A 15,578-nucleotide genomic window follows, 5' to 3' on the forward strand; every position below is an offset into this window, starting at 1 on the left:
ACTGTCCACTGGACTTAAAGGGTTTCCACAGTCCCTCTCTGTATGGTTCCTGGGTTTGCGGCCAGGTTGGGAAAACAGTAACTTACACTCTTGTCTTTAAACGTTTCAAGGATGGCCAGCTAGGAACAGACCCATTGCAGTAACCCGAGACGTGTGTATCAGAACATTCAGTAACAGCAGAGAACAAGGAGCAGCCTAAAAGGCCAGCCATGGGAGATGGGTTAAGTCCACAACGGCACACCCACGCTCCGGACAAGTATACATCGGTCAAACAGATGAAGCAGAGCTGAATGCACGGACTGAGCAGTTATATACTAAGTCCAAAGGTCCAGAACACCATGTAAGTATGACTCCTTTTGAATATATAATAAATATTTTAAAAATATCCACACACATCAACATTTTTTTCCTTAAAAGATATACAAAACTGTCATTTTGGAGGAAAGAGATAGATGGAAGGATAATATACTTTTATTACTTTTTATTTCGTAACTTTTCATATGATTTGAATTATTTTTTTCAATGAATGAGAAGTATTTGTTGACCACCTATTATGCACTGGTTCTGGCACTAGGGTACAGAAGGAAACAGAAAAAAATCTTTGCCCTCCTGGAGCTGACATTCTAGTGGAGAAAGACAATTCATGAAACAGTAAGCAACTTTTAGAGTGTGTTTGGCACGGCCACTTAGAGTGTGGTCCACAAGTCACTGCCAACCCTCCGTGTGTGACCAGATGCCCACAGATAAGGAGCTGACACCATCAAGTGGCTCAACTAAGGCACCAAGCATGCAGCTTAGTTCTGCTGACTTTTTTTGTTTCTTAGCCAGACTTTCTGGATGAAGGACGCAGAGAGCAGAGGTTTATGTTCCAGCACGAGCTTCTCCGCTCATGGTGAACCTGTAACAGTTCCTGAACTGGCTGCTCCAGGTAGCCCTGGGCTAGAAGCTATTAAGTGCTGTGAATAAAACAAAGGGCAGGGGTGGTACTTTTAAAAAGAGTGGTCGGAGAAGACTGTGCTGAAATAGCGACTTCCGAAAAATACTTAGGCAATGACGACATGATAAAACATCTGACCGTGTGGGCCAGGAGAAATCCGGCTTCACTCACCAGGAAAGGGGTGCAGACCCAGGTGAAGGTCCCCACGGCGGCCAGGTAGGCAGATTTCTTCAGCACCTTCAGCTCTTCCTGCCGGATGGACAGCACCTTGTCTTTGAATGCCAGCTCCCAGGCGTAAAGCTTCAGCACTTTGATACCATTGAGAATTTCATTCATCAGCTTAATCCGATTGTCCTTGCTCTTCATGTGGGCCACCTTGGAAGAGAGAAGTGGTCAACACCTCACCGGGGGTGGGGCGGGGGGTGCGGCTGGCCGCTCACTTCTGGCCCTGGCACCAGACCAACAGCTCCATCTGTTAAGAATGGGCCTTCCTGAGGGTGGCAAAGTGGACCTGCAATCCCTGGGAACCCTGACTCTGGACCCTGAGAGCCCTCCAAAGGATTCGTTTTTTCAAGGCAAAAAACTGCTTTGAATCATGTTAGATTTGACATTATTAGCAAAACCTCTTAAAATTAGAAGAGAGGCAAGAAAAACTTTACAGCCATCCAGGGAGGAAGGGGCACATGCCTTACTCTGCTGATCCAAATATGAGAGATACTTTTCCCCCGTCCATTTTCTTATTTTCTTTACTGCTTATCAGCCAGTACATGGTTGTTACAATACTGAAGTATTTCTGTACCTGCCAGCACTGGTGCTGACCACTGGGTACCCGCGCTATAGAGCTGTTAAATATTTTTGATATCACCTAGTCTTTTCCTTAAGCCAGACACTTTTCTAAGCTTCTCATGGGCATTTAGTCCTGCTCACAAGAACCCTATCATTAAGTGCCATGTCCCTCCTGGGTCACAGAACAGGACAGTTTAAGCAACACGAGGTCAAGGACAGAGACGGAAACTGCTTCAGAGGTGGACCATTCAAGGGAAGAAGATGAGAGGCCATCATCATCCCCCTACCCTCCCAAACCTCATCCCACCAGGCCCATGTTCTGGAACCTGTCTCTCCTACGGCATCATCAGTGCGTCCAAGCTCTCCATTTGAAATTCCACAGGCATATCATAAATAACCATCAATGGGGAAGCAAAAAAAAAAAAAAAAAAATGAACTCCAGCCCACCTCTGTTATGGACCATTAGACATGAGCTCAAGAGAATGAAGTCAGACCACATGGCATGCCACAGAAAGATCCCCCAGGCATGGTATCAAACGACAAAATCATGCTGCCAAAAGGGCCTGTGTGTGTTAAAATATATATGGCGATAGCACCACAATGCACACAATTATACACGCCAAGACTAACTATACAGGGAGTCTGATCTCTACATAACCACACAGAAAGTTCTAGAAGGATTTTCTTCGGTGTGTTCACTGTGGTTGAAAGGACAGGGAAGGGGACAGGCCCTACACTTTTGCATTATTTGAACTTTTAAAATATAATGAGAAGACATTCACTCTGTTACTTGACTATTTGAAAACTTAAAAAATACTAAGTAGCTGTGACCAGCGTAAGGTGATGGGGGAAAAAAGCAAGGGGTGGTTTTTGCTCAGCTCTGGACAACGCATACCCACATAAAGGAATAGAACCCATGGGAAATGAGGAATCTCCCAGAGGTCCACAGATGCGGCTTCACACACTGGCCCACGAGGTCTAAATATTTCAGGAGCTCTCAACCTTGGCGGCCCAATGGGAAGCTTTAAAAACCCAATGCCCAGGCCCCACCCATATCAGGTGGCTCAGAATTCCTGGAATGAGGCGTGGGGACCAGCATTTATGAAAGCGCCCCAGAGGATTCCCACAGGCAGTCAAGGCTGAGGCCCCCATGGCCTTTGCAGAAGGAAGTCAGCCAACACTTCAGTGGAAAGGCCTCAGGCAGGGGCTCGGCTCGGAGCCCATGGAGACACCGCCTTACCTGGTAGGTCTTGGTCTTCATGGCCATCACAGCATTGAGGGGGACCATGAGGACCATCACGGCCACCCCTGCCAGGACGGAGGGGCCCAGGTTCTACGGGAGAAACGAGAACAAAGCCTCAGCACAGGGCCTCCACGGGCTGAGCCACCCCATGCAGTTCTTTCACTTCTCAGACTGATCCCAGAGCATCCCTCAGGGCCCCACAAACCCTGTAAGAATATTAAGGCCACGATCCTTTATCTGAAACCTTTAAGACCAGGTTGGGGCTTTTGCTGTTGTTGCTGTTATTTATTTTTCACTGAAGGATAATTGCTTTACAGTATTGTCTTGGTTTCTACCAACAGGGTGGGTTTTGCAAATGAGAACTGAAAGATTTCATAAAGGTAACGAGATGTGAAACAGAAAATAGTGAATACACCCACCTGACGGGCTATCTTGCTCAAAGGCCCCTGGCTGGGGTCTGGGTGCTTGGGTTTGGAGAGAGCTCCCAAAATTGTCAGAATTGATGTAAGACTGACTCACTGTGCCTAAATGGTACAAACAACATGGCTTCTGCTGATTAAGCCTTTTCCCCCGTGGTGTCTGGAACTTTGGTCTGCGCCAGGTAGAGGCTACCGGTGTGATCAGCCCCCAGTGAAAACCCTGGACTCGGGGGTCTCTCGAGAGCTTCCCTGGCTGGTAACGTTTCACACGTTGTCACAATCGTCCAAACTGGGGAATTAAGTACCTCTTGTGTGACATCTTGTGTGAACTAAAATGGACTGGAATGGGTGAATTTAACTCAGATGACCATTGTATCTACTGCTGTGGGCAGGAATCCCTCAGAAGAAATGTAGTAGCCATCATGGTCAATAAAAGAGTCCGAAATGCAGTACTTGGATGCAATCTCAAAAACGACACAATGATCTCTGTTCATTTCCAAGGCAAACCATTTAATATCACGGTAATCCAAGTCTATGCCCCAACCAGTAATGCTGAAGAAGCTGAAGTTGAACAGTTCTATGAAGATCTACAAGACCTTTTAGAACTAACACCCAGAAAAGATGTCCTTTTCATTATAGGGGACTGGAATGCAAAAGTAGGAAGTTAAGAAACACCTGGAGTAACAGGCAAATTTGGCCTTGGAATGCGGAATGAAGCAGGGCAAAGACTAATAGAGTTTTGCCAAGAAAATGCACTGGTCATAGCAAACACCCTCTTCCAACAACACAAGAGAAGACTCTACACATGGACATCACCAGATGGCCAACACCGAAATTAGACTGATTATATTCTTTGCAGCCAAAGATGGAGAAGCTCTATACAGTTAGCAAAAACAAGACCAGGAGCTGACTGTGGCTCAGATCATGAACTCCTTATTGCCAAATTCAGACTCAAATTGAAGAAAGTAGGGAAAACCGCTAGACCATTCAGGTATGACCTAAATCAAATCCCTTATGATTATACAGTGGAAGTGAGAAATAGATTTAAGGGCCTAGATCTGATAGATACAGTGCCTGATGAACTATGGAATGAAGTTCGTGACATTGTACAGGAGACAGGGATCAACACCATCCCCATGGAAAAGAAATGCAAAAAAGAAAAATGGCTGTCTGGGGAGGCCTTACAAATAGCTGTGAAAAGAAGAGAGGCGAAAAGCAAAGGAGAAAAGGAAAGATATAAGCATCTGAATGCAGAATTCCAAAGAATAGCAAGGAGAGATAAGAAAGCCTTCTTCAGTGATCAATGCAAAGAAATAGAGGAAAACAACAGAATGGGAAAGACTAGAGATCTCTTCAAGAAAATTCGAGATACCAAGGGAACATTTCATGCAACCATGGGCTCGATAAAGGAGAGAAATGGTCTGGACCTAACAGAAGCAGAAGATATTAAGAAGAGGTGGCAAGAATACACAGAAGAACTGTACAAAAAAGATCTTCACGACCCAGATAATCACGATGGTGTGATCACTCATCTAGAGCCAGACATCCTGGAATGTGAAGTCAAGTGGGCCTTAGAAAGCATCACTACGATCAAAGCTAGTGGAGGTGATGGAATTCCAGTTGAGCTATTTCAAATCCTGAAAGATGATGCTGTGAAAGTGCTGCACTCAATATGCCAGCAAATTTGGAAAACTCAGCAGTGGCCACAGGACTGGAAAAGGGCAGTTTTCATTCCAATCCCAAAGAAACGCAATGCCAAAGAATGCTCAAACTACCGCACAATTGCACTCATCTCACACGCTAGTAAAGCAATGCTCAAAATTCTCCAAGACAGGCTTCAGCAATACGTGAACCGTGAACTTCCTGATGTTCAAGCTGGTTTAGAAAAGGCAGAGGAACCAGAGATCAAATTGCCAACATCCGCTGGATCTTGGAAAAAGCAAGAGAGTTCCAGAAAAACATCTATTTCTGCTTTATTGACTATCCCAAAGCCTTTGACTGTGTGGATCACAAGAAACTGTGGAAAATTCTGAAAGAGATGGGAATACCAGACCACCTGACCTGCCTCTTGAGAAACCTATATGCAGGTCAGGAAGCAACAGTTAGAACTGGACATGGAACAACAGACTGGTTTCAAATAGGAAAAGGAGTACGTCAAGGCTGTATATTGTCACCCTGCTTATTGAACTTCTATGCAGAGTACCTCATGAGAAACGCTGGACTGGAAGAAACACAAGCTGGAATCAAGACTGCCGGGAGAAATATCAATAGCCTCAGATATGCAGATGACACCACCCTTATGGCAGAAAGTGAAGAGGAACTCAAAAGCCTTTTGATGAAAGTGAAAGTGGAGAGTGAAAAAGTTGGCTTAAAGCTCAACATTCAGAAAACGAAGATCATGGCATCTGGTCCCATCGCTTCATGGGAAATAGATGGGGAAACAGTGGAAACAGTGTCAGACTTTATTTTGGGGGGCTCCAAAATCACTGCTGATGGTGACTGCAGCCATGAAATTAAAAGACGCTTACTCCTTGGAAGAAAAGTTATGACCAACCTAGATAGTATATTCAAAAGCAGAGACATTACTTTGCCGACTAAGGTCTGTCTAGTCAAAGCTATGGTTTTTCCAGTGGTCATGTATGGATGTGAGAGTTGGACTGTGAAGAAGGCTGAGTGCCGAAGAATTGATGCTTTTGAACTGTGGTGTTGGAGAAGACTCTTGAGAGTCCCTTGGACTGCAAGGAGATCCAACCAGTCCATTCTGAAGGAGATCAGCCCTGGGATTTCTTTGCAAGGAACAATGCTAAAGCTGAAACTCCAGTACTTTGGCCACCTCATGCGAAGAACTGACTCACTGGAAAAGACTCTGATGCTGGGAGGGATTGGGGGCAGCAGGAGAAGGGGACGACCCAGGATGAGATGGCTGGATGGCATCACTGACTCGATGGACGTGAGTCTGAGTGAACTCCGGGAGTTGGTGATGGACAGGGAGGCCTGGCATGCTCCGATTCATGGGGTCGCAAAGAGTTGGACACGACTGAGCGACTGAACTGAACTGAACTGAACTGTGTGACTCCAGGGTGAGAGGACGCCTGGAAGCTTGTCCCTGATTCCCCTTCAACCTTTGTTAATCTTGCTGTAACCCTAGCAAATCATGAACCTGCTGGAGTCCTGGGACCCCCTGACATAGGTGGATATGCCTGTATATCGCACCCCACCATACCCTGGAGCAGCACTCCATAAGGAAATGCAATTCTTTTTTTCAGTAGCAAATGGGAAAATTCCCACTGAGAGGGATAATCAAGGTGATAAATCACACATCTGCTCAGGTCAGCTCTGGCCACCAAACGAGTTAAGAAAATCTTTCGGTTTTTCGAGCTTTTTGATACGAGGACTTGAAGATAAGAAGCTATAGACTGCTCTGTGGTCCTGTTTGCAGATTAAGGAAACTGCACCTCAGAAAGGTTAAGAAATCATGACTGGGGCAAGGTACTGATCGACATTTTTCAACTTGCAAGTTACACACATCGGAAGAGACAGCCTGAGGAGTCTGCCCAGTGTATACGCACTCAGCTGAGATGGACGGTCGGAACTACAGGGTAAGCATGTTAGTCCCTTCCAAGGAGTCACCCTTGGGTGCTCCAGTCCTAGTTACCCAAAAGCTGCTCTACTGCTCCACTGTCACCATGCCAACAAAAGTCTGTCTAGTTAAAGCTACGGTTTTTCTAGTAGTCATCTGTGGATGTGAGCGGAGGACCATAAAGAAGGCTGAGTGCCAAAGAATTGATGATTTCAAACTATGTTGCTGGAGAAGACTCTTCAGAGTCACCTGGACAGCAAGGAGATTAAACCAGACAATTCTAAAGGAAATCAACCCTGAATATTCACTGGAAGGACTGATGCTGAAGCTTAAGTTCCAATACTTTGTTCACCTGATGCAGAGAGGCAATGCATTGGAAAGACCCTGATGCTGGGGAAGATTGAAGGCAGGAGAAGGGGGTGACAGAGGACGAGATGGTTGGATGGCATCACCGACTCAACGCACATGGGTTTGAGCAAGCTCTGGGAGATGGTGAACGACGGGAGCCAGGCGTGCTGCAGTCCATGGGGTCACAGAGTTGGGACACGACTGAGCGACTGAACACCAACTGCTCCAAATGTTTTCTGTGATGGAGCTCTGCTCAGTGACGATTAATCCACCTCTAAGAATGAAGGTGATTCCTACCAACAATCTGAAACATTCAGAATCAACTCTGAAAGCAAATCATAGTAACTAAAAGACACCGGGCAGATCTTTGTACCATGTACTGCTCAGGGAACACTACCTGCAACAATTCATTCAACTGTCCTGACATCAATCACTGCAATGACGTTTCCTGACTGTCAACAGTTTACAGATGAAGACATCAAGACGTAGTGACATTAAGCCATAAGAGCTGCAAGAGGCAGGATCTGAACTGGGGCCCGATTTCAGAGCCGTCTTGTTGCCTGTTATCCTATGTTCTTGACTGTCAGAGAAAGCATGGTTTTGGTCTGATAAAGCAGTTCCCAACCAGCGAGGCATATTCCCCCAAGGGACATCTGAAAACGTCTGGAGACCTTTTCGCAAGTGGTGGTGGGAGTGTAGGGGTGAAGAGGTGGTATGTGATTGGTGTCTCCTAGGGAGAAGCTAGGGAGGCAACACACAGATCAGCCCCCAACAATGAAGAATCATCCTGCCCCACATATCAATAACACTTTCAGCAACTCTCATTTAAAATAAAGCCATTTTCTTAGTGGTCCACAAATCAACCCTGAAGGCAATTCTAAATGGACTGTTCCACGACAGCACTTTCTGGGGGAAGTAGATGCCCCAAGACACCTGCCAGATGAAGAAGTCCATCTAATTGAAAGGGGGCAAAAATCAGAGGAAGTGGTATTTATCACAGCCTTAAATTTTGGGATAGTCTGGAAGTCCTTGTCATCAGTAGGGAGGAAAGAGAATTCCTGGTGGAAGGAAAGGCATGTGCCAAGGCCCAGAGGTAGAAAGACTAAGGCCTGGATTAGGCTATGAGCATCTTTGCTCATCATCTTCAAACTTTGGGAAGTACCCTTCCCATGTGGAAGGGCTGTCAATCACACCCCTTTCACAATGAGAGAGAACATGTTACCCAGGCTGGCCAATCAGAGAATGCTGCCTATTTCACCCTGACATTTTTCCAAGGATGCGACTAGGACTGTGCTGGGCCACAGGCCTCCCTGGGAGTCTGACTGAGACAAAGAGGAAAGGAGTTATCTTCTCTTTTGTCTGGCACCAACACCTGTGAATGTGATATAAACCTAAAGCTATGGCAGCCGTGTGAAGAAATCCCACTGAGAATGAAGTCAACTCAGAGAAACACCAAGCTAAGAAATGATGAGGGCATGAGCTTGTGTCCCTACAGCACTGCTTGAACTCCCAGATCCATCCATCCCTGAAGCCCGCCCCCTAGACTCCTCAGGTACCCCGCCCATAAAATTCCCTTTACTTCCTTATGTTGCTCTAAAATGCACTTCTACCCCCTGCAACTGAAAGACCAACACAACTTAGGACTCATGAATAAATGAGTTTGCTGACTGTTTGGGAAGACACAGAGGGAGAAATACAATGGATATGTTATAGAGTGGTTAACTACACTTACTGTCAAGAGGAGACATATGCAAATAAATACCAGAGACATATGCAAATAAATACCACATCACCTGAGAGAACATAACCCAACAACTGAAGAAAGGACCAAAATATCCAGGAGTTGGCTGACAAGCCAGAAAATAACATGTGAATGATGGCAAGAAACGGAAGAAAGGACCAAAATATCCAGGAGCTGGCTGACAAGCCAGAAAATAACATGTGAATGACGGCAAGAAACGCCAGCAAGCATGTTATATGGCAGCCTGGATGGGAGGGGGGTTTAGGGGGAGAATGGATACATGTATATGTATAGCTGAGTCCCTTCGCTATTCACCTGAAACTATCACAACATTGCTCATCAGCTATACCCCAATACAAAATAAAAGTTTGTGTTATTTTTTTTTTTAAGAAATGCCAGTGAGCTACAGAGGTTCTTATCCCTGGCACCCACTCCCTCGCCCCCCACTGCCCACACATGGAGGTCCCTCCCCACACGCCACGGGAATGACGTCAAACACACACCAGCCACAGGAGGTAGAGGGCAAGGATGACTTGCAGAGGGGCTGACCAGATCATGTTAATGTACGTGGCCAGGTCCATGAACCTCTGGGCGTCCACGGACATGAGGTTGACGATCTCCCCGACCGTGGAGGACTTTCTGGCCGCATTGGTGATCACCAGGGCCTGTGGGACAAAGGAGAGAGAAAGAGGGTGGGTGTGGTGGGGGAGAGCCAGGGCCCCCGTCCAGGCCCACGTGGAGGAAGGAGACAGCGCACCAGCGGAGAGGTCACTGCTTTCTCCTCCCCTGGTGGCTTATCTGCCTTCCCAGCCCGTGTGTCTCGTCACACAGCCCCCTCTCTTATCGACAGCACCCACCGCCTCCCCCATCCTGAGCTCGTCAGTACAGAAGGGACCTCAGAGGTTGCCTAAACCCGGCTTCGTGCACTTGAGTGTGTACATGTACACACACACTCCAGGTAGGCTGTTAGGAGACAATTTCTGACTCCGTAAGACTGGAGGGGGACTATCCATTGCTAACAAGCCCCAGGAGATGCTGACACTGCTGGTCCCCACTTCACCCTGAAGGACCAAGGTCTCGGCCAGGGTCTCTCCTTTGTGACACTACTGACGCCTGAGGTCAGATGATCCTCTGGGGGGCTGTCCTGTGCACTGCAGGACGTTCAGCAACATCCCCAGTCTCCACCCCTCCACCCGCAGTTATGACAACCAGACACTGCCAAAATCTCACGGAGGGATAAACTCGCACTGGCTCTCGATGGCTTCATGCTGTCACCTAGGGAGTTTTAGAAATACTGATGCCCGGCCCCCCACCCCTAACAGAGATTCTGACTTGACTTGGGTCCAGCCTGGTCCTTGGAAGTTTCTGAAGCTCCCTGGATGAGTCTAACATGCAGACACGGCTAAGAGCCAAGGATCAAATCCATCTTTCCCTACCAGCTGCCCAAGAGCTTCTTCCTAACCTGTGGGGCCCAGAGGCTAAGAAATGAAGGGGCCGAGGAGGTAATTCAGTTCCCTTAAGGCTGTCTGTGCTGAGTCTCTCATCCAGGGGAGGTACCATCTTCTCGGTTCAAATGGAGAGTCAGAACACGCTCACACATAGTATATTAACAGTGGGGTGAGGATCTGGATCGTCCCAAGTCAAGAAATGCAATTACCCGCAGTGGACCCGGGCAGGGGGGCTCCTGGGCACTGCCCCCCAGACAAGCCTCTAGGAGTACCTCTGCTAAGCTGTCAAGCCTGATGGTCACCCCCTGCCAACCCACAGCCATTCAGACCACCTTCATGCCGCTGGTCTGCAAGCTGGGCCTGAGAGGTGACCTGGCCAAGCCCCCACGAGGGTTCCGCGGGCGGCCGCGCCCCACCTTCCGGTACACGGCCCCGATGACGGCCGTCTTGATGCGCATGCCGCTGACGAAGCAGATGTGGAAGTACTGGTGCAGCACCAGGGTCTGCAGGCAGGCGCTGATGAACAGCAGCGCCGTGTAGAAGTAGCCCTGCCATTCCGGGGCCTTCTTGTCGTTCACGAAGTTGATGAGCAACCTGTGCGGCAGCGAGGACAGAAGCCGGCGTGAGAGACCGCGACAGCACGCGCCCACGCGGGGGCAAGCCCTCTGGTGTCGGCAGGTGGCGCTCTCCCGAGCCAGCCGGGCGAGTCGGGCACTCGCGCTTTGGTTTCAAGGATGGGAAGCCCAACCCACGCGGGGCTGCAGGGGTGAAGCCCGGGGCTCCTCACACTGACTGCTCTGCCTCAGCAGGCAAAAGTGACCCAGCAGGGAGCACAGGGCGGAGGGAAGGAGGCAAAGAGAACAAAGGAGTGGCCCTAAGAGACACAGAGAAGCAGAGACGGAGGGAGGGAGGGAAACCTTTCTTGTTTCACCTCGAAGCTTTCAGACAATCTGACACTCCCTCGAAGGAAAGTTAACAGGGCTCAAAATAGCCTGGAGTGAAAACTCTCCTCTGCGTCCTCCCCACCATTCTATGCAAAACAAAGAACTCTCACCAGAAGGATAAAATGGACAGGAAGGTTGATTACGCCCAGCTCCCAGCTGGTCCCAGCCTCTGGCTGATCTGAATTCCTTGCCCCAGCCCTTTAAGAGATAACTAATCTGACAACCTTGGAGAAGAACAGGCCCCTTAAGACAGTGAAGTGAAGTTGCTCAGTCGTGTCTACTCCAGGCAAGAATACTGGAGTGGGTTGCCATTTCCTTCTCCAGGGGATCTTCCCAACCCAGGGATCAAACCCGGATCTCCTGCATTGCAGGCAGACGCTTTATCCTCTGAGCCACCAGGGGAGACAGTAAATTTCCACATATATGCCTACAGAGCCTTACTCTTTTCTTGGGTTAGTGCAGCAGCTCACTAACCTGACTGCTTCCCCTTCTCGCCTCATTAAAGCTGAGCTGTTCTTGCAAAGTGTCGGTCTCTCTTTTCCCGAACCTCACCTTCTCTAACTCCCTTACCCTACATCCCTGCTGTTGACTTCCAGAGATAAGCCTCCGTCTTCTCCCTTCTGGCTTCAGGGGAGCCTGGTAGGTTTCTGTTTCTGACAACCATCGTGGTTTAACAAGCCTTTAAGATGGCTTATTAAAGCAAAGCATCAGGGAAAGCAGGGGAGGATGGGTAGACTTGGCTCTGAGCCCAGGGAACCCTGAGCGTGTGACCCCAGGGGAGGGTGAGGGGCGTCGCCCAAGTGGAAGGTCAAGGACGATGCCCGGCTGGGATGGGGTGGGGGGCTTACTTTAAGATCTCCGGGCCAGCAAACATCATCAGGTCATGCACAGCCTTGAACAAGAAGCTCATGAGGAAGTAGGGCCCGAAGGTCTTGTATAACACCTTGAACAGGGACGGGTCCCGCTCCTTCTGGGGGCACTTGACAATCAGAGCCTCGGCCTCCTCGTTCACATCCACCTTGGAGCTCCCTTTGGGCTTGGCGGGGTCCTTGGAGGAGTACACGATCTTCACCGGCTGCCTGGAACACAAGGAGTGAGGAGTGGCTGTGGGGTCTGCCAGGGCCTCAGCCCACCAGCCAGGAGAGGACTGGAGAAGCCCACCCCCACAGAGGCCTAGCCCCAGAAAACCAGTCACTGCAGAGAAGCAGCCAAGCATGGCAGTTACGACCGCAGACTCAGGACCCCGGCCAGCTGTGTGACTTCAGGCGAGTGTCTTAACCTCTCCAGCTCTTAGTTTCTTCATCTGTACAATGGGGGGGAAAGTAGGACTTGCCTCCCGGAGCTTTCGTGAAAATTCAGTGACTTACTGTAGGTGAAGGGCTCAGAAAAGCGCCAGTCTCAAAGTGACCTACAGAATCAACGCAATCTCTATCAGAATCCGAGCGTTCTGTACAAATGAACAAGCGAATCCTAAAATTCATATGGAAGCTCCAGGGATAGAAAAGAGCCAAAACAATCTTCAACAAGAAAAGCAGAGTTGGAGGATTTACATTTTCCAGTTTCGAAACTTACTACCGGACAACCATAATCAAGACAGACACGTTGCTGCTGTTTAGTCACTAAGTTATGCCCAACTCTGTTGTGACCCAAGGACTGTAGCCCACCAAGCTCCTCTTTCCATGAGATTTCCCAAGCAAGAATACTGGAGTGGGTTGCCATTCCCTTTTCCAGGGGATCTTCCCAAGTCAGGGATTGAACCCACATCTCCTACATTACAAGTGGATTCTTTACTGTCTGAGCCTCCAGGGAAACCCCCAAGACAGGCATGAGGATGGGCATATACAGAGATCAATGCAACCCAATTCAAAATCCAGAAATAAACTTGATTGATTTTTGACAAAGTTGTGAAGACCATTCAACAGGAAAGGAATCGTTTTTTTCAACAAATGGTATTGAAAAACTAGATAGCTACAGGCAAAAGAATGAAGTTGGACCCTTACTTCACACCGTATACAAAAATTAATTCAAAATGGATGAAAGACTTAACATAGAACTAAAACTGTAAAACTCTTAGAAGGCAAAAAGGGGGCAAAATCTTTACGACCTTGGATTTAGCAATGGATACTTAAATACGACACCAAAAGGACAAGCAACAAGAGAAAAAGATTAATTGAATTTCATCAAAACCAAAAACTTCTGTGCTTCAAAAGGTGCTACCAAGAAAGTGAAAAGACAACCCAATTTTAAAAAGATGCAAAGAAGACGTGTGAATGGCCTAAGCACATGAAATATTGCTTAACTTCTTTAGGTCATCAGGGAAATGCAAAGCAATACCAGGATGAAACAGTGCTTCACACCCACTAGGACTGCTATCGTCAAAAAGTCAGATAACAAGGTTTCAGGGATGTTGAGAAATCGGAACTCTCATACACGCCCCTGTGAAGTCCCCTCCCACTCAGAATCGGATATTGGAGAAATGACTTCACAACTTTGTCAAAAAACGGAGAAAGAGTTGTCACCTGCAAGATTAGGTTGCAGAAAACATCATGGCTTCTGTCCTGCCCTCTCGTGAATCACTCACTCTGGGCAAAGCCAACCACGAGGTCATGAGGACACTCAACCAGCCTTTTGGAGAAGACCCCATGGTGAGACTCTGCCAACAGCCAGCACAGTCACGCCCACCATGTGCAACGTGGAAGGAGATCTGTGCCCCCAGCCAAGCCTTCAGATGACTGCAGCCACGACAGACCCTGAGCCAGAACCTCCGACCCAGACCCATCCCAGATCCCTGACCCAGAGACATGGCGTGAGACAGTAAACGTTCGTTCTTCCCTAAGCCTGCTACGTTTTGGGTGACCTGTTATGTAGCAATAGGTTCAGTTTATCTCTCCCACAAAATGCAGACAAAGCAACACCCTCAAATGGCCAAACGTGAGCTCCAGCTCCAGCTCCTCCGCACACAACCATAAGGTTCACCATTTACAGAATTTGTCCACAGCAGGAGATCACTGAACAGCACTTAATCACAGGGGACTGTTGCCTCTTCCATCCAAGCCACACCTAACAATCTGGACCAGCTCAAACGCCCTCTTGGAGACCACAGCCTCCCAATCTGCCTTGGTTCCCTCCCCTATCCCTACTCCAAACCATGGGCACTGGTCTGTACGTGCATGCATGCTAAGAAACTTCAGTCGTGTCTGACTCTGTGACCCTGTGGACCACAGCCCGCCAGGATCCACTGTCCATGGGGATTCTCCAGGCAAGAACACTGGAGTGGGTTGCCAACCCCTCCTCCAGTGGATCTTCCTGACCCAGGGATTGAACCTGCGTCTCTTATATCCTCTGCATTGGAAGGGAAGTTCTTTACCACTGGCGCCAGCTGGGAAGTGGTAAGAGATCCGGGCACTGGTGTGGGCTCTGTCAAATCCAGATCCTTCCCTTCGATGTTCCCACCCCAGGAAAGGACCAGAAACATGGGAATCCTCCCTGACCCCCTTTCCTCCACGCTCCCAGGTCCAATCAGGTGTGTGTCACGTACGTCCCACTCCTGGGATGTGTGTGCAGTCATCCATCCACACTGTCCATCACCACGGCCTCCAACCCACACAAGTGACCATCACCAGGGACCCCCCGTGCTCCTCCATTTCCTTCCACTCTTGTTCCCTGACAACCAAGCCCCTGCATGGCAGCCAATGGGATCCTCCTAAAGCGCTTCATTCCCCAACCTCAGCTCCACTGCTGGCTTCCCAATGCATCCAGACTCAAACATAAACTCTGGGTGAAGTTGTAGGATTGCCTGTGGCTGCTGCGACCAGTGAACACAAACGAGTGGATTGAAATAACACAAAGCTCACATCTCATAGCTGCAGAGGTCAGAAGTCTAAGCTGGCCCGCAGGCTCCATGGGAGAATCTCTTCCCACCTTTCCCAGCATCTAGAAGATGCCTGCACACCTGGGCATGGAGGGCCTGCCTCCTCGTCCCGCCAGCAGCTCAGCACTTTCCCTCTCTGACTTCCTGTCTCCTCCTTATAAGGACCTTCATGATGATTACATCAGGCCCACTCAAAAAACCCAGCATAGCCACCTTTCTCAGAATCCTGAACTTAATCACATTTGCAAAGGGACTCTGCCA

General features: G+C 48.6%; 1 protein-coding gene across 1 annotated transcript in view; it reads right to left on the reverse strand.

The window, feature by feature from the left end:
• Positions 1-15,578, reverse strand: part of ABCC1 (ATP binding cassette subfamily C member 1 (ABCC1 blood group)) — a 107,168-nt gene that overhangs the window by 59,395 nt on the left and 32,195 nt on the right. The window contains exons 8-12 of the mRNA XM_068968395.1: positions 12,295-12,525; positions 10,919-11,096; positions 9,558-9,719; positions 2,964-3,056; positions 1,109-1,312 (exon numbers count right to left, since the gene is read on the reverse strand). Coding sequence (XP_068824496.1) covers positions 1,109-1,312; positions 2,964-3,056; positions 9,558-9,719; positions 10,919-11,096; positions 12,295-12,525 — 868 coding nt within the window. The remainder of the gene's footprint in view (positions 1-1,108; positions 1,313-2,963; positions 3,057-9,557; positions 9,720-10,918; positions 11,097-12,294; positions 12,526-15,578) is intronic.

Source organism: Capricornis sumatraensis, chromosome 3, assembly GCF_032405125.1.
Source record: "Capricornis sumatraensis isolate serow.1 chromosome 3, serow.2, whole genome shotgun sequence".
Taxonomy (NCBI): domain Eukaryota; kingdom Metazoa; phylum Chordata; class Mammalia; order Artiodactyla; family Bovidae; genus Capricornis; species Capricornis sumatraensis.